General features: G+C 39.9%; 1 protein-coding gene across 2 annotated transcripts; it reads left to right on the top strand.

Moving 5' to 3' along the window:
- The first annotated feature begins 2,253 nt into the window (after positions 1–2,253).
- On the top strand, positions 2,254–19,168 carry cpt1ab (carnitine palmitoyltransferase 1Ab (liver)). Of its 2 annotated transcripts, none has more exons than XM_069701855.1 (19): positions 2,254–2,366; positions 5,803–5,967; positions 6,510–6,652; positions 7,739–7,910; positions 8,170–8,271; positions 8,375–8,512; positions 8,665–8,742; positions 10,568–10,675; positions 11,947–12,031; positions 13,349–13,544; positions 14,154–14,342; positions 14,436–14,541; positions 14,742–14,858; positions 15,126–15,290; positions 15,880–16,011; positions 16,154–16,306; positions 16,591–16,704; positions 16,979–17,071; positions 17,186–19,168. In XM_069701855.1, exons 2-19 carry the CDS (start codon positions 5,827–5,829, stop codon positions 17,270–17,272), a joined length of 2,319 nt encoding a protein of 772 aa, XP_069557956.1. In that variant the 5' UTR covers positions 2,254–2,366; positions 5,803–5,826; the 3' UTR covers positions 17,273–19,168. The 2 variants fall into 2 exon arrangements, with proteins under 2 accessions (XP_069557956.1, XP_069557955.1); XM_069701854.1 differs by lacking the exon at positions 11,947–12,031 and adding an exon at positions 11,350–11,437.
- The last annotated feature ends 606 nt before the right edge of the window (positions 19,169–19,774 follow it).

Raw genomic sequence — 19,774 nt, 5'->3', positions numbered from 1 at the left:
ATACGTTATGAACTGGTGCTTCCCTGCCTCAGTAACTGGGCAGCTTGCAGTCATTGATTCAACTACGAATCCTGCATCGTATCAAAAAGCGCTTGAAGATAATGTGAGTCCATCTGTTCGAAAGGTGAAGGTGAACCGGAGGTGGGTGATACAACAGGACAATGAGCATTAGTACACCAGCAAATCCATCAAGGAATAGCAAAAAAAAAAAAAAAAGAAGACTTGGAGAAAAAAAAGCACAGATTTGAAATGGGCAGTACATGCAAAAAAAACCAACTCTGAACATTTTGCAACTGAGGGGGTTTTACATTGAAGAGTGGTCAAAAATCTTAGCTTGCCAATGTCTAAAAACTGTTGGCCGTTAATGCTAGTATTGCAGAAGGAATTTCTTCGATACTAACCTTGTGCTTACTTTTTCCATGGAGGAATAGTATATCTATTTATATATATATATATATATATATATATATATATTTTTTACAATAAATGATTGAAAAAGCTAATTTACCTTGTGTTTTGTTTATGTAAACCACCTTTATGTGTGGGCTCGGTTTCAAAGAGGATCAAATGTTTGTCCAAATATGTCAACGCTCACAATGTGAACTTTCAGGTTTTTAATGACTAAATAATCATTGTAGGAAAGTACAGCTGTAAAATGGGCCTTCAAGTATGAATGACTACTTCCTAATTACGACTAAATCCTTGAAATGAAACGGGACAGAAAATTAATGGCAGCTGAATTACACTTGACTGGAAAGGAGCCATTGGTAATTTTAGCAATACCATTCACTTTTAAAAGGTCAAAATGTCTGCCGATTCGGACATCACCTTGACAGGCGCCTTGGATCTGTTCCCGTTAACAGCACCTGCAGCTTGGCACTGCATCTTTATTTTTTTGTCGCATCAGGGTTATAAGTGACTCACTGTGAGCTACTGACTATTGGCTTGCAAAAAGACAAGCGAGGTCAGCAAGATCCCTCCCAGTGAAGGTCGTTGCAGGCAGAAGCACTAAAGCGTCTGACAAGATCAGAGAAAGCATATTATTGTCTACTCTATACCATAGACGGCCTATACCTCAGGCCACAGTGTCGGCTGCTGCATTTAGGAGTTTCATTTCTTAGACCCTGGTATTTTACATGCTGGCTGATTGGGATGCCGCTTAAATGGAAGAACCGTCATTAATGTGATTAGTTACACCTGTGGTGTTCTTTCCATGGCGTGTCAGAATATTCGCATTGTAGAGGACATCTTGACGTTAACCCTTTCTACTGCAGACATTTTGACTTGTCTTCGGGAAAGCAGAGGTGAGGCAAATTATACTAACGATGACTCGGTTGCATTAAGTTTTCAGTAAGCCATTACAGTAAGCAAGACTTTACAATATAAGGATCGTTAAAGTAGCTTACCTAAAGGGGATTTAATTATCTTTAATGTTATCAATTACACCTGTGCTTTTCATGCTGTGAGAAGCCAAACTGTCTGGTGTGAAAAAAAAGTCTATTGGTGACCAAAGATAGATTAAAAAAAGGTCTCATCGGGTCTTGTGGCGTGTGCTTGGTTTGCAGTACCTACCAAAAGTAGTTCACCTATGGTGAGGACGGGTGAGGAGCCCCTGACAGGGTCATGAGCAACCAAGGTTCACTTAAAGGTTCTACTATTAACATCTTGGTGCCTGGTACCAAAGGACAACTTCAGATGTCGTGTGGACTCCGTAGTCCGGCAATAGTAGTAGTTTTATTGGCTCAAGGAGGACCTACACAATATTAGGAAGATGGTTCCAATGTTGTGGCTCATCTGTGTGCATGCTGATTGAATTTTCTCCAAAGTTGTCATTTTAGACTGCAGGGTCGGCTGATATATTAAAGAAACAAATAATAAAATGTTCAATCACCAGAGATTTTGCCTTGCAATATATACTGTGGCAGCACTCCCTGTAAATTTTTTTGACTACATGCCATTACATTGTTGGGTTAAAATAAATAGATATTCAAATTTTATCCATGAACTGTTCAACACGAGCATGGAAACTTATCCATTTCCGTGATATCATTTCCTGCATCAAGTTTTTTTTATTTTTTTTTATTATCCCTGGTGTCCTCATGCAACCTTTCCTATGGCATAAGTGACCTCAAGGTGGTGCTGTTTCGACCATGACTTGTTGTGTGTGTGTGTGTGTGTGTGTGCGTGTGTAGGACACCAGAAGCAGGAAATAAATGTGACGCAGCAAAAACGGGGCAGTCCGTGTATACAAGTCTGCGCTCCCATTCATGCTGAGTTTACAGCGGCAGCAGCCGACAGCCGGGCCCCGTGTCACATCCTCGTTAAAACAGACAGCTCCGCTCTCTCAACACCGCTAGAAAGCCTCGGTGAGTCTTTTCTTTTACTGCGAGTCATTTCTCGCTCTCTCTCTTTTGCTGCTATTTCGGAAGTAGCTATGCAAATGTCACTGCAAGGGTTGTTTTTTTTTTGGGGTGGGGGGGAGGAGGGAGGAGGAGGGAGATAAACATTCAGCCTCCAAAAGCTAAACTAAAACCAGGCTGCAGTGATCTTTGCGCTTTAAATGCCAGTTGGTTGCATTTCCCAGTCGGCGCGGTTGTGCTCGAGTCGGGCTGTGTTTACGTGTACAGAAAATTGGTCTTGACATCGTATTGTCGTAACCGCGAGGCTTTGCGTGCTTGTTTGGCCTGTCGGCAGCGAGAAATCAAGTGTATAGTTGAAGATCACGGTCGTGCCTCGGGGGACAACGATCCGCTGCGTTCACAGCAGGTTACGGGAATAGTTGTTGAAAAGACTTCTATGAATATGTTCATTAGGTTAGACATTTCCCCTTTTTATGATTTAAAAAAAAAATAATAATTTTTTTTTATATATATTATGGCGATCTTGTATTAAACTCCTGAGGTGTTGTTCATAATACGGATGTCCCAAGTAAAGGTCATTTACTGGCCACCACTTCTTGGCACCTCCGTTACAATACATATTACTGGGTCATCATTTAAGATGGTATGCGTGTGCCTGACGGGGCCCTATTGTTTGTGATTTGTATTAAACTATCCAATGAGAGAAGGCTACAGGTATGTGTGTGAATGTCACCTGCAATGTGAAGGTCAGTAAAAAAAAAAAAAAAAAAAAAGTCGTCTCGTCGTGGTGTCCTTGGGAAGAGCTTGACTTCATGTAGGTGAGACTGAAAACGCTGACAGCTTAAATGAAATAAATAGCACTTAGTTTACACGCATATCACGTGGGCTGGATATTTGATATAGCACCAGACATGTAGCCTATATATTCACAGTTGGTTTTTGAATATGTGTCTGGTGTTTAGTAAGTGATATCTATAAAAAAAAAAAAAAAAAAATTAAAAAAAAGTTTTAATTATGTGGGATTTGCGGTCACAATCATAATGCAGATCGTCAGCACTAAGCGTGTGAAAACCAGAGGGTAATTGACATGACTAATGGACAAGGTCTTGCATGTTTTGAAGTACAGAAATGGAACAAACGCCGATTACACGATATCCAAAGCAAACAGTACGTTTTCGGTGGCTTCATTTGTAGTCATAACTGACTACTTGCTGGCATACGATGATTTGTGTGTACTAATGCTGGCAGTTTTACCCAGTTTTTTTTTTTTAACCGGTATTTAAGCGGCGCAGCGCTGCGACCTTTCCCCCAGTTTCTGCAGCACAGGGTGGATCATGTGATGCTGGAAAAGTAGCTGGGGGAAGGGACTGGCTGCTGAAATGCTTTTTTTTTTCTTCTCCCTGCTCCGTGGATGCTGCTCCTTCCGAGGACTACAAACGTAGAAACGACGTGTTCTGCTTTCAGAGTGCCTTTTGTTGAATTAAATAAGAAACGAACTCTGCAAATAAAAAGGGGTCCCTTCTCGGATAGGAAGTCGAGCTTTGCAGATTACCGGAGCTGTCTTTAGTGAAATAAAGACTGAACTAACTTGATTTATAAATGAAGACATGTTCCTGTAAAACCGGAAATATGCTGGTCATTTTGCATGTTTAGAAATCCCGCCATATTCATTAGGAGGGAAAGCGTCAGTTGTATTAGGAGGTAACATATTTCTGAAATCATCCTTTAAGATGGTTAGGGAAGTAACCGTGTTGCAGCAGCAGTTCCCATGACAACTATGCACGCATAACCTACACAAACAGACCAAAATAATGCCAAATTCAAATCGAATTGAAGATTGAGCTCTAGCTGTGCAATTTACATTTGAATGAAGAAGAATTACAGAATAGCTTTTCAAATATGCCTAAAATTATTATTCTAATGTGTGCAACTCGTCACAGGCATATTCATGTCTCACTTAAAGTGATGCAGGGCTTTCAATCGTTGTAATTTACTTGTGCATAAGGAACCAATACATTTATTAAATATTTAGCCAAGACCTTTGCAAAAAAAAAAATACCAACAGGATCTTAATATAGCCAGTTACAAGACCATCAAGAGCTGTGCAGTCTCAGGTAGCAGGTAAGGTAAGCACAGAGAAGATTCACTTGCTAAAATACAAGCTTTAGACCAGACTCCTTTTTGATCAGGTTTACTTCCCAGAGCTTCCTTTTTAAATGAGAAGATTTTGTATCTAGAAGTGTGCAGTGCAAGAGTAGACATTGTCACGCCACCTCTAAAGGCTTAAAGTCTGTCTCCACTTAGCTCTCCTTTGATTGCACACCATCTTCCCCTCTTATCTACTTTACCTTATTAAATAAATAAAAAAACAAAACATCTCATTCCTTTAAACACCTTATTCAAACTTGTAATGACTAGAACATTCAGATTTCAAATAAAAGGGAGCCTCGAGTCATATTTTGTTGAGCATCAGCTCTCTTGGAGGGATTTATAAGATAACACATCCACCTAACCAGTTCAGAGATGAATGGCGGGTGTTACAACACAGTCTCCTCCCAGTGCATCATCTTTGGAGTCGGCTTGCAGGAACCAGTTTCGTTGATATAGTAACTGCATGCAAAAATGTACACATCAAGCTCATTAGTGAAAGAAATTTATTAAATCAAAACGTTTCCTAATAAAGGAAATGCAGCTTTTGTTATTGTTGAACCACTCATTGTTGATAATCATCATAACGAAGCATTTTTAATGCAGGAAAACAGAAAACTCTGGTCATTTGTGTAGTGCTTAGTACTTCTTTGGCGGATGTGATGTTATGTTTTTTATTCATATTTGTGTGAGTGTCAGTGCTGCCTCACATGACAGCTTAGTCAAGTGATTGTGCCATAGTTGTGCCTTTGACTGCTCCTCACTTAAACCTTGCAGCAATTTTGTCTGTACATGTTCATAATGTGAGTAATTGTGCAGTTATCCGTCTAACTGTGTTAACTCTAGTGTTGTTCTAAAAATCCAAGAAGAATCTTTTACCACTCAGTGGCCTGAAACTGATTAAATGTCAGACATCAGGTGACCATCAGTGCTGTCGATGAGTAAGGACTTGTGATTTCAAGGAACAGTGACGGAAGCTGATCAGAATGAAAGACAATTCTGATATTTGTCTGACAGCAGTTACGCACAGTGTTATCTAGATATCAGCATGTGGTGATCGGACCTTCCTATTTGTTGCGACGGGATTATTATTAAAGTCGGCAACCATTTTAACCCAACTTTGTGAGCAATTTAAGAGATGATGCCATCCACGTGGATTCAAAGTGAGAAAATGTTATGCGAAACAACGACTGAGATGAGGATCATACATCGTCCTCGTATCTTTTGTCATAGATATTTTGAGACTTCCCACGTGGCTAACGTTATTATTTTGCACTTTCCTCTTTCCCCTCAGTGACTCTATACAGTAGTAGCCACCATGGCAGAAGCGCACCAGGCTGTGGCCTTTCAGTTCACAGTCAGCCCTGATGGCATCGACCTGCAGTTGTGCCATGAGGCTCTACGCCAGATCTACCTGTCTGGCCTCCACTCTTGGAAGAAAAGGTTCATTCGCTTCAAGGTAAGAGGTGTTAAACATATGGAAGAGCAAAGGCTTTCTGTTCATTATGGGAAAATTTGTTCAGCTTTTACTGAGCCCTTATATTAGCTTTGTTGCCTGCTAGTATCTCACAACAGTTACTGGTCTTTTCTGTACAGTTAATAAACTACAGCATAAGAACACAAGAAATGTTATCTATTTGAGTTGATCGCTCCTGTCCCGTACATTTGTTTATTGGGTTGCATGAACTTGTTCACTGTAAAAGGTCAACGACTCTCACACATAGTGTCACACAACAGTGACGGTAACCTTCCTGTCTGTTCTAGTCTTTGGCCTAGTTGTCTGTTTACACACAGTCATACTGACTAACTCTAACCCAAAGACCTACTAGCGTTTTCATGCGTTCCTATTTTGTTCAATGACTGCAATTAATGAAAACTCACATGTTTTAACATGCGTTACCCAAGACCGCATGTTATGAAGTGTGTAATTTTATACATTCTTCTCCACCTGAGACCCTGAATGACCTTTAGTAACCCTCCGTTTGGCTTATATTTCCACAGAATGGGATAATGACTGGTGTGTACCCGGGCAGCCCGGGTGGGTTCATGGTGGTGGTTGTGTCCTACATGTCTTTCAATAGATATAAACAGCTGGATCCATCTCTGGGCTTCATTGCCAAGCTGGGCCAGCACATACCCATCAGGTAAGGCCACTGATGTCATGAGGTGCTGTCCCAGGATGATATGGTTTATGTTTTATTTTCCCTGTTTTCTAGAAGCAAGATAAAAACGTTTGTATTATTATTATTTTTTTATAATGCAAGCTGTATTCAAGTGTAGATATAAGCACCATTTGTTTACAAATTGGCACAGGGTTAGTGAGGAAATAGCTGAACAAATACAGAGGGAACTAACCCATTTCTGAATCAGGAGTTTGGCTAGAAACAATAACATGCATGGATGAAATGTTTTATGTGATAAGAAAGATTCAGCTTGACAAATGCATAGCAATGACTGTGGAATCACGCTTTTATAAAATGTTTGCGTTACTGCACAAGCCTCCTGCGAGTCGGTTTTCTCCAGTACCTTCTTCAGGGGCAGCTTTAGGTGTAATTAAAGACTGTGAAATAGTCTCTTTCCAAATAATATTTTGTTCCAACTACTCACCACACCTTATTTTAATGTTTGCAAATTTTTTTTTATCATGTTTAGTAATATTGTCTCTTCATACAAACCTTTTAATGCTCTTCTGTTCAGCAATTCTGGGGATTTTCCATCAAATCAAAGGCGCTGCTTACGACAGCGTTATTAAAGTTATAACCTTGAGGAATGTCTCACTTTCAGTAAAAGTTCCTTTTTTTGTGAAAGGTTAGAACACCTGTCTGTAATACACTGGAATTACAAATTAAAGCCATGTTACTTATATATAATGTACTATCAGTAAACATGGCTACATTGAGTAATTAAGGTTTGGGACTTTACTGTTGACAGTTAAGCAATCACAATGTGTGTGGGTGATATAACCCTGTTAAGATAAAGGACATGGGTTGTTTATTATTCATGATTGTTATATAACCGTTATTGTCCTGTGTTTCCACTGTGTTGTTATAGTGCAAACTCTTATATTGCTCATTTGTCCAAGCTTGATAATGAAATAGTTCCCGTTATCACTTTGAGTCCCAGTAAATATAATTTTCCATCCTTTGTGTCCAGTGTACAGCTAATTGAGTTACAGTGATGCTTTTCTTCTGTTGTATTGACTCCACTTCACTCTCTTTCGCTGTCCACAGCCGATACATGTCCACAGACAGCCAGAGGATAGTTGGAGGAGTTCTGGTGGGCACAGGCCTGTGGGTCACCATAATCATGATTATGAGGAATGTCCTGAAGTGCCTGCTGTCATGGCATGGCTGGATGCATTCACGCCATGGCTCCGTGTCCTGGTCTACTCGTGTGTGGATGGTGAGACAATGATTGTGCTCCTCTGTTCAGTATAATGTCACAGCGGTATTCTTATTCACATTGAATTTTACGTCTGCATTCTTTAGTACTTGATAAGAGACAACTGTTGGAAGAAGTGCTACTTTGCCCATTTTTAATATTAACCCTCAGGTTATGTGTTTGGACTTTGCCACATGACTTGTAGGTTTCCCAGTGAAACAAAAAAATAACTTCCAATTCCCTTTGCCCTCGATCTCCCTTATCTGTTCTGCTTGTCCAGGTGCTAGTGAAGGTGTTCTCTGGCAGAAAGCCAATGCTCTACAGTTTCCAGAACTCACTGCCTCGACTACCCCTTCCCTCCGTCAAGGACACCTGCAGAAGGGTAATTTCTACTTGTCATTGCCTTTCGGAACCGCTGCTTATTGCACATTTATGATTGTTCATAATGGACCATTTGATTTTCAAAAAATGTCTCGTGTTTTTAGTACCTGGAGTCAGTGCGCCCACTGATGGAAGACGAGCAGTATGAACGGATGAAGGGCTTGACTGAAGACTTTGAGAAGAATCTGGGACCCAGGCTGCAGTGGTACCTCAAACTCAAGTCCTGGTGGGCATCCAACTATGTGAGTTAGAAAAGAATTCCTCTCCCTTTCACTCCTCTCCACTCTTTAGTCACAGTTTTGGACACTGTCCTGGGTCTTGAATCAGCCTCGATCTGAAAAGCCAGTAATGTCACTCTATGTTCCTTTCTCCTTTCTCTCTTTGTCTGGCACAGGTCAGTGACTGGTGGGAGGAGTATATTTACCTGAGAGGCCGTGGACCGATCATGGTCAACAGCAACTATTATGCCATGGTAAGACATCCCTTAGTATCTCTCTTTGCAAACAGTGACATAGCCCCCTGTTTAAAGATTAAGCAACATGATTCCCCACATCAATTGTGACTCAGTCTTTGAAGGTGTGTAGTGTTTATCATGACGCTGGAGTAAAGTCCAAAAGCCTTTCAATACTTTGACCGCCATGTGAGCATGAACCTTTTGCCAGCGCTAGAAAAAAATTACACGCACGCACGCACGCACGCGCGCGCATACACACAGAGCTGTTGAAATTTGTGAAAGGCTATTATGCAGTCATTGTAGCTTTGCCAGCCAAGATGCTGAGAATCCCAAGACTGTAAGACTTTAGCTGTAATGAGTTCCCCTGAGAAATTAGCAAAAAAAGTACATTTCAGCTCACAGATGCCTTTGGGTTTATGTTGCCAAGTGGAAATCCTTACCTTTTATATAGAAAAACATTTGCTACCAAACTGTACACAGCTTTCATACACTGTTGTAGAGTTATGCTGCAAAAATGTTCCTTCTTAAAAGCTAAGTAAGACTTTTAATAAAGCTTTCTAATCTGTCCAAAACTAAACAAATGCAACACAATATTCTGTTCAATCAAAGTCAAATGAAGAAGGTTGAGTTCAAATTTGAAGAAGTTCAGTTGAAGATGAAGCTGCAACAGTATTTACATGATTTAGGAACAATCAGCTCAAATAAGACGGTTAGGTTTTTGGTACAGGTACGATTTGTTTCCAATATGTGTGGTTATAAGTTACATATAAGTCTAGAATGTCTAAAATATGGCATAAAGTGGCAAATTTTACTATATTTAATTTACAGTGTAATAAATTGGTGTGTCAACTCTGCAGCTTTAGTGACAAATGATTCAAAAATTACACATAAAGAGTTCATAATTAATAAGATGACAAGTGTCTTTATTTTGTGGTGCGTTTGATTGCTCCAAATCTGTGTCAGATTTGTGATCGTCACCCCTGTGAACTTGGCAGGATCGCTAACCACAAGTCAAGCCTTTGTATGTTTTTGCCTGAATGAGAGAGAAAGTAGGGGAGGGTCAGTGCACCCGTTTGCCTGTTTGCAGTTGTCAAACAGACTGTGTAACTGTGACATTGTTATTGCAGCACCATCAAACTTCATAGCACAAAAAATGGATCCCTGCTCTTGCTTTTCACATCCATATCACAAAAACACTGCAATTGAAAGCGGTAGACTTGGTATGGGGTTCAGTGGAACAACACTCGACATCCTTGAAATAGCAGGTCACGATAGCTGCTGTTTGTATGCATACAGTCCTTGACCAAAATAACAGCAAAGAATCAACTGATAGATCAAAGAGGCTCACTTAAGGTTTCGGACGGGTATAAATAGATGTTGTTTACATCAATGTCGATCATATGACTTTGATGACCTGAACCCCATTTCTGTGTCCTCAGAAGCTGCAGTTCAACTTGCACCTGTGTTTTAGTCTGGACATGGTCGTTGTGTCCTCTACAAATAACAAGCTCCAAATTCCCACCGCAGTTTCACTTTATGCTGCTATTGTAAAATTGACATTATATTGATTCATCAATATATATTGATTGGTAAGTTAAAAGGAAAGAACATGGCAAATGTGTATGTTATGATTGTAAATATTTAAAACTGTATTACTTAATCGACTACTTGGCAATCAGAAGTGCAAATACAAAAAATAAGGTTTTCAGATAAGACGGAAATTTGGCTGTGAGATGGTTTAATGTGATTCAATGGTGGAACTAAAAACTTTTTTTTTTTTAACTACTAACACTTTTCTTATCGAGTTCACCTTCTCAAAACATTTTTATTTCTTTTTCTCCAGGATTTCCTATACGTGATCCCCACCTCCATCCAGGCTGCCAGGGCAGGTAATGCCATCCATGCGATCATGCTCTACAGGAGAAAACTGGACCGAGCTCAGCTCAAACCAGTGAGTACAGAGCTCCTCTGTCTCCCTGCTTCACTGCTTTAATGATTTAACTTAGTTTAATCCACACGTAATATAAAGCCCATTCGAATATATTCTATGTAAATGTTTAACTTCCTCACTCATAATTCACGAGTTAATAATAGATGTTATCTCAGTGTGTTTGTCTTTTTCTGTTTACAATGAGAGCTACTTATCTTTTACAAGCTTTTCTTGTATAGTTTGAAGTAAGTTTGTCGTCCGCAATCTCACTCGTGATTATGTAGCTGCCTGATATCATCCTCAGCTCGTTGTGTCTACCTCTGACTTTGTAATGAGCCAGTCCTTGCTTGCTGATTGAAATACAGCTTTGATTACCGGCAAAGCAAGGTCACAGGTGTTTTCTGAACGTGTAGTGAATAAGGCTTTATGAATGCTGGTGCTTTAACTGACAATGTAGTGTCATCTTTTCCCGCACATCCATCAGTCCTTTTCCTTTACCAACCTGCATGATGCTCCGGTGCAAATTTTTAATTAGATTTGCACATTATGTTGTGTAGATGCACACTTTACTCTCTTGCAAAGACCAGCTGTATGCATTTATACAACAGATGCATGAGCTCACTCTGTTCCACACTCACCTTCGGTTGTCTCTGTTTTACTGTTTTGTCCTTTCGCCGTGTCGGACGCTGCGTTAGATTTACTTGCTGGCGAACAAGGTTCCTCTGTGTTCGGCTCAGTGGGAGCGAATGTTTAACACCTCCCGCGTCCCTGGTGTGGAGACAGGTAAGAGGAGGGCACCTCTCCGCCGTGCCCTCTGACCCCTCTCGCCCCTCTTGACTCCTCGACCCTGTGACCCTAGTCATTGCTGTGGCAACAGCCATTGGAAACCATGACTCATATACACATCGTCAACAGCACAGCCCTAAAACAGTCCCAAATTTGATTGGATTTCATAGCTATAAATATGTAAATGAACTGAAGTCATTTGGTAAGTCCTAAAATTACCTGCATTGTAGTTCAAATCCTGCTGTTACATCAGGACTTTGCTGGTGGCTATTGAAATGGCAACCCAATGGTTTCTGGACCCTGCTCATGTCTCTCTCCCTGGCAGCCTTCTGAGGTCCCTCTTCCTTCCTTTAAGACTGCTTATCAAATCAATCATTCATCACTCCGTCTGCCCTGCATCCATGCTCCTGTCCATGTAGATGTTTCTGTCCGCTGCCTCTCTCTGGGGATTTTAGTGAATTAGTTTGTCATCTCTTTGTGTTTGACTCTCCCCTTTTGCTTTTCAGCTCATGCTCCTACACACTATTCCCATGTGCTCAGCCCAATACGAGCGTATGTTCAACACGACTCGTGTCCCAGGTGTAGACACAGGTAGAGTCTTTAGCAGTGCCGTCTCCTCCACACTACTCCTACTGTACTTCTCCTTGGGACGCGTGTCCATGTGTTTGAGTTGGAAGGAATCTGATCTCTATGAATGAATAATGCATGTGTGCTGGTCCATGCGAGGACTAATTTGCATGTGACTGAAATTTAGTTTTGGGGTTTTAGAAGACAAGTCGGTGACAGTGTTCAGGTAAGACTTGGAACTTTTGGATTAAATGGGCCAACCTTAATACATTAAAAAAAATGTCAAAAAAATAATCAGATACTTTGTACTTTGAGTGTTTTTATCGCTGCCGTTATAGAGGACAGAAGAGATTTATAACTTGTTTGAAATTTTTCAAAATGCATAAGACAGACAGTGTTATTCAGTGTTTATTCTGAAAACCTTTTGCTTTTGTATTAAATATATGAAGCATTTCTCGATTTAATAAAATACAAATGTTATGATACGAGTTTGAAGTTTACCCGTCAGGTTGTAATAGGTGGTTTTAAGGCTTTTTGTAAACCGAGGGATGGGAGTTGCTTTGTTAAATTGAACTAAGCCAGAGCCAATTCATTTAAATATTGGGTCCATATTTATAGTAATATTGCTGGAGGTGTACTGACAGTAAGGAAGCACAGTAGGCTAAGTATTATCTGGATGTGAGGTTGTTCTTTTGGCTGTTCCTAGCGTGAGTATTTCCTCTTCCTTGTCTGTAACAATGTCAATGCTTGTTTAAACACAGTGTCACCAAAAATAATATTAGGAATTTGCAGTTAAGATAACAAGTAAACAAAGCTTGGAATTGGTTTCTCTTGGTTGTGCACAGTGCTGCTCAAACAAGCATTGTCTAAGTTCATTGTATTCCCAACCACATCCCTGATCCCAAATTACTTTCCTTTTTCATCTCACTTCCTGCACTTCCCATTGCTTTAGTTCCTGAACTGGATAGTCTCTACCAGCACACGGTACACTACAAAAAAACAGCACTCAAATAAGTGTTTGCTCTTAACAGAATTCTGTGGATATCACATCATTTTATTAGTGGGGCAAAGAACTGGTTACTAGCACCTGTACTTTTCCCAGAAGTAAAACGATGCGACGTCTGTGCTCCCATTTGAATTGGTTACTTCAAAGAGATATGAGTTTTTGATTTTATATACCCGTTATTCACAAGATATGTGGTGTACATGTTTTACATTGCACAAAGACACATGCACTAACACATGAATATACTCTACTTGTCACCAACCCCAACACTTTGCCAATTGTCTTTCACGTTTTCCTCTTTTTGTCTTTCCTTTGGTTCGTCTCGTCTCTCCCAGACATCCTTCAGCACACGATCGAGAGCAAACACATAGCTGTGTACCATAAGGGCCGATTCTTCAAGGTGTGGATGTTTTATGACGGTCGGCTGCTGTTGCCACGGGAGATAGAGCAGCAGATGGCGAGGATCCTGGCAGACAAGTCGGAGTCCTTACCAGGAGAGGAGAGACTCGCTGCACTTACTGCAGGGGACAGGTGGGTGGTATTACCGAATGAGCGAGCAGCAGCCACACAATGCACATCGTGTACTCTAACCCGAGAGGAAGTAAGGAGATACTCTCTGTAGATGGACATTTATTACAGTATGTTCCGAGGTTGATTCCGGGAGGTTTCTGGTCTTTGTAAAGCAGAATAACTTAAAATAACAATTATTGTTATTGTGTGTTATTTTAAGTTATTCTGCAGAGTCATCAATATTGCAGTTTTCTGACAGATGTGAGCTGTTGATCATCTTCTCACTTTTAGGATGGAGATATTTTTTGTAAGGATCACTTAAATTTGACTTTTAATAATATTTTTAGGAGAGCTGATTGCAGTCAGTTCTAAGTTGTTGTTTTTTTGTGGATGTTCTGTAGTAAAGCATGTGACAAGGAAATAAATGCTCACGCTTGAATTGAGAAACTTGAATGCACTTCAGTAGCTGTAAAATTCCCCAAAAGTCCCATTTTCTGCTACAATAAGCCCTGCATTGAATTTATTTGAATTTAATAAACTAGGAGTAGTTTATTAAATATATTTTACAATCATGCAGTTGCTTTTTGCATCGTATCAACAGCAGATTTTCTTTTCTTTTACCTTCTCTAGGACCCCTTGGGCAACTGCCCGCGAGACGTACTTCATCCGTGGTAAGAACAAGCAATCTCTGGATGCCATTGAGAAAGCAGCCTTCTTTGTGACCCTCGATGACACCGAGCAGCGTTTCGAAGCTGACAACCCAGTCAAGTCTCTGGACAGTTATGCCAAGTCCCTGCTCCACGGAAAATGTTATGACCGGTAGGGTAGATAACTTGATACATTTCATGGCTGATTTTCCATGAGCTTGTAGTAATATGAACTTAAGGTGTTCATTTTTTTGTTTTCTTTTAGCTGGTTTGACAAGTCTTTTAACCTGATCGTTTTTAAGAATGGCACTATGGGACTGAACGCAGAGCATTCCTGGGCAGATGCTCCCATCGTTGGCCATCTGTGGGAGGTACGACTGCGTAATGAATTTCACATCTTTGCGTTAAACCAGCATCTAATTATGTCACAAGGAATGTTGCATGAAATGAATATTTCAGTATACCTTCTGTCATTGGCTCAAGGAAAACACAAGTAATAAATTCAACTAGAACAACAATCGGAACACATGAAACATGAAGTCAGTAATGGTAAAACGTGACTCTGTTGCAGCAAGTGCTTTCCATGGACCCATTAAAGCTTGGATATACTGAGGAAGGTCACTGCGTTGGGGAGCCCCATCCCAACATGCCAGGTCCTCAGAGGCTGCAGTGGGAGATCACTGATGAGGTCTCATACTGTACAACACACTTTGATTTTCACAGACCGTGGCTTCCCTCTGCTGGTTGCTTCAACTATGTGCACCAGTGTTGACGTCTATTTACTTCATTTTAAAAATGTAATGTAAAAAGTAATATTTAATATGACTAATGTTTGTCTAATAATTGATCTAGGCCTACATTTTATTAATCTGACTTCATAAAATGTTTTCTAAATATATTGACAATCATGCCAAGTTACATTTTCTAATTAAAACAACTATATCACGTTCTCTAGTGCCAGGAGATCATTGACAGCTCTCTGACAGTCGCCAGGACTCTGGCAGATGATGTGGACAGTCACATTTTCCCCTTCAGTGACTTCGGAAAGGGGCTGATCAAGAAGTGTCGCACCAGTCCCGATGCCTTCATCCAGATCGCCCTACAGCTGGCCCACTACAGAGTAAGTGCCTTCACCCCACTGCTTTCTTGTTTGTCATTTAAAGTATATTGTGTTGCAGAAGAATTGTATTTACGTTGTATGTTGTTTTATTATTAAAGATTTAAACAACAACTTTGTGGGGTTTGTGACAGAGCTTTCTGCTGAGCAGGGACTGATACCTTCCAGTCACACTCCTCCTAATTTCCAGCAGAGGGCAGTAACAACTAGCCAGCCATCATTTCACTGAAGACAGTCAAACATTGTCAGTGAATGGTTTTATCAAAACATTGTTCAGCTATAGTTTGAGGCTGTTGCCCTATTCACTTTACAGTTAATTTGATGATAAAAAAAAAAATTGCTCAGTAAAATTTACACATGGGATTTGGTGTTGAACTTCAGACAGTTAATTTACTGTATGTAGCACCTTTGGTAATAACTGGTATTGCAGTCTAAATATGGTATTTCTGTTATTTAGTGCCACCGTTGAGTCTAAAAGTCTCCTAAAAGTCACTTACAATTATGAATGTGTCAAAAATCTACTATTAACTCATTAACAATTTGTAAAACAGCTTTCTCTTTTATAATGCTGATCTGTCTTCTCTTTTAACAGGACAAAGGGAAGTTCTGCCTGACATACGAAGCCTCCATGACGCGTCTGTTCCGTGAGGGTCGTACAGAAACCGTGCGCTCCTGCACCATGGAGACCTGTGCCTTTGTTCGCTCCATGATCAGAGATGAGACAGTAAGTTTAAATCTCGGCAACGCACCACACCTCTGACTACCATGCTACTGATTGTTGTTGACTGACTTGCTATTCCAGTAGGCAGATCATGCTCTTCAGTGATTTGTCACGCTTCACTTTTATTTCCTTCCCATCGATGCAGACAGAAGAGCGTCTCAAGTTGCTTAAAGGGGCGGCAGAGAAGCATCAAAACATGTACCGCTTGGCAATGACGGGACAGGGCATCGATCGCCACCTTTTCTGTCTCTATGTGATTTCCAAATACCTGGGAGAGGACTCGGCCTTCCTGAAGGAGGTATGAGCTGTTGCTGCAGGTGTTTGTGGGATCAGTGCTCTTAAAGCTGTCGTAGTTGCTCTTGTAAATCATCCCCCCACCAAAGTGATCGACCAGTGTGACTCGGCACATGATGTTTTGTTATTTATTTTTGAAAAAGAGGCAATGTACAGACGGGATCTGCTCGTTTCTTCATACAGTAATGAAAATACGTCGAGTGGTCGACTTTGACAAAAACTAACTGGGCTGAGGAAGGTTTGTGTTTCCCCTGAGCAGTGAGTTTAATGTGTCTCCTGTATGTGTAGGTCCTGTCCGAGCCGTGGAGGCTGTCCACCAGCCAGACTCCTCTGCAGCAGACCGAGCTGTTTGATCTGGTCAGACACTCAGAATATGTGTCGTCCGGAGGTGGATTTGGTCCAGTAAGTTCTTTATCAGCTTTCACAGTCATTTAAAGACGGTGTAAAGAGGGTTACTCAGCCTTCCTATGTTTATTTGTTTCACTCTGATTAAAGGATAGCATGTAACACCAAGTATTTTTCCATCCACCGGTTTTTATGTTTTTTTGGGGTAAATTAAAAGTCTATTGGTACACGTTAAAATGTCAGACTTATTGGAAATATAGTAAAAAATGTTGTAAAAACGGTGACTACGGTTGAGATTAAAATCGTACCTCTTTTTTTCTTTGTCCACAAGGTGGCTGATGATGGTTACGGTGTCTCCTACATCATTGTTGGTGAGAACCTCATCAACTTCCACATCTCCAGCAAACACTCAAGTCCAGAAACTGTAAGTTCACTAGTTTTTTCTTCTTTTTTTTTCTGGCAATTCTGATTCCTCTATGTCCATTGTCATATGAACAGGCTTTCTAAAATCTCCTTCTTTTTTTTTGCTTTATGTCAGGATTCACATCGTTTTGGCGCCAACATCAGACAGGCCATGCTGGACATCCTGGATCTCTTCCAGCTCGACAAGAAGGCCACCAAGTGATGGTGCTCTTTATTGGTTGAATAAACATGAAAAAGAAACTGTTTTAGCAAAACATATATTCTTCCTGAAGCTTGTACAGAATCAATTGTTGGATTTTGGGTTATTTTTTAAGTTAATTGATGTTTCAGAAATATGGATGATTGAAAGGTTCTTCGGAAACGATGCCGTCATTTTGTTAGTGAGGCGGTGATGTGTACTGTATCTAGAGGCAAGGTGAGATTCTGGTGGTGTTGGGTACATTTAGTGCACAGAACAAAGTTTTTATTTCCAGGACTGTTTGCACCAGTGCCTTAGTGATCCACTCATGTAAAAAAAAAAAAAAAAAAAAAAAAAAGGGCAGAAAGGGAGGACAAAGGTTTAGTTTGTGATCAAGTCTGTATCAACACATTTCAGCTGAAGGTTTGTTAAGTTGCATCATCCAATATTTGAATCACATTTTAAATTGTGAGATGGTGCAATATTTCTGTCCATAGCCTATGTGTGTGTATATATATATATATATATATATATATATATATATATATATATATATATATATATATTTTTTTTTTTTTTTTTTAGGTTTTTCTAGTCTTTTCGATTGTAGCGCCAGAGTCCCATATAACTGACCAAAGCAGCAAACTTGATTTTAAATATCATCAACAGATTGCATGATGCGTGGTGTCCACTAATTTCATATATATTAGTTAAAATAGAAGCTTAATAGTTGTATCCACTGATCTCTTATCTACAGAAACCCCCAGGACTAAAATAATTCATCTGGTAATTATAAATATAGAGTTTTGATCTGAAAAGTGGTTCTGTATCGGTGTGATGCTGAACACCAACACAGGAGGCGGTTGTTACTGTCTAATCGGTGGACCCCCATTGCCTTTCCGACTGTATGCGTGTTGACTTCTAGCTGCAAGGATTTTACGATGTAGCGACAAAGGCGTGTGTGTGTGTGTGTGTTTGTGTTCTCTCATACTCAGGTTTTGCTAACTTGGCCTGTTATCCTAGGTTGCTGGCTACTACATTAAGATTATTGCATATGCTGGCATGTACATGTGCAACCATAGGAGAAAGTTGAAATGCAGTGTCATGGCATGTGACCCCCAAATGAGCTGGTAGGTAGTCGAGCATGGCGTTTGCTGTGGACGTGAGGATTTGCAGGGCCGTGTGTGTGTGTGTGTGTGTGTGTGCCAACGGTGACTTTAGTTCTGTTTCCTAAACGATAGTGGGTTATCCCTACTTAAACTCTGTTGTGCACTCCATGACTGGCCCTATAGTTCAAACTAACCCGTTTCTGACTACCTTGGTAGCCTTTTGTCACATCAAGATGAATTGTAAACTTTTACGAGCTGTCTGTCAGGTCGTCTGTTGCTGCCTAGTCGAGATTAGGTGCAGAATTTCTTAGTGGCCTGTTTGGCCTCTCCAGGACAGTAGGAAGTCGTTGTTTCTCCGAGTTATTCTTTGGAAGGGCAGATAAAGAGGAGCTGTCATGCGTAGGAATTAATTTTTTTTTTTTTTTTTTTTTTTATTATTATTATTATGTACATGTTGTCAGTTCATATTTATTTCTTCTGGGTTTTAATCGTTTTACTCACACACAACATGCATATTTAGCAGCTAAATATGGCGATTGATGAGCACTAAATTTAAGCTTTGCTAATTTATGAAGGACAAAATGCATCCTTTTTTTTTTTTTTGACATGACAGTTTTGTCCCAGACTCTGCCAGTATGTTGTAGTTCTACGACTTTTTATCTCGGTAGACCTCATGTTTACACTGCTGCATGTTTTTTGAAGATGAAGCTGTATATGTTTGCCCTTAATTTAAAGATGTGTATAAAAAAAAGACAAGCAGCTGACAAACCAAACAAAGTTTTAACATTAAAGTGAATGTCAGACAGCTGCATCATCTGAGTTTGTCATTTCTTACTTGCAATGGATTCTTTTTTAGATAATTTAATAACTTGGGACAGATAAGCAGTGTATTCACCAGCGTTAAAGGTACGCTGATGACTGCAATCAACAACATAATTGAATTTTTGATTAATCTGAAATGACGTAATACATTTTTACGTGAGGCTATTGACAAAGAAATAATATGATGGTAACAGTTTGGATAATTGTTTGATAGATCTAATTTTTTTTCTTGTCAGATGTTAAGATTTGCTTGTTAGCAGAATATTATTAGGTTTTAGTTTGTGGGCAGAAAAAAATGTAATTTGAAGAATTATGATGGCAATTCAAAAATAATTGTCACATTTATCGATAATGAAAACGAAGAAAAATATTTTACATCAATGCATCAATGTCCCCACATGAGATAGTACTGAAACACTGCGGTGCTTTAAGCTAAATGCTAAGATCAGCATGCTAATATGCAATTAGTGAAAAACTAAAAACCAAAGATACAGACCCTGTGAAAGCATGAGAGGAAAAAAATAAAATAACGGTGAATCACCAAATTCAAGCTTTGTCCGTCATGCAGGTCATGGTCATCATCAATTCAGAAATG

Source organism: Brachyistius frenatus, unplaced genomic scaffold (genome assembly GCF_029030835.1).
Source record: "Brachyistius frenatus isolate BFR_SWC_R1_liver_20210118 unplaced genomic scaffold, ASM2903083v1 Contig_39, whole genome shotgun sequence".
Classification (NCBI taxonomy): domain Eukaryota; kingdom Metazoa; phylum Chordata; class Actinopteri; family Embiotocidae; genus Brachyistius; species Brachyistius frenatus.
This window is presented reverse-complemented; position numbering and strand designations above follow the sequence as displayed.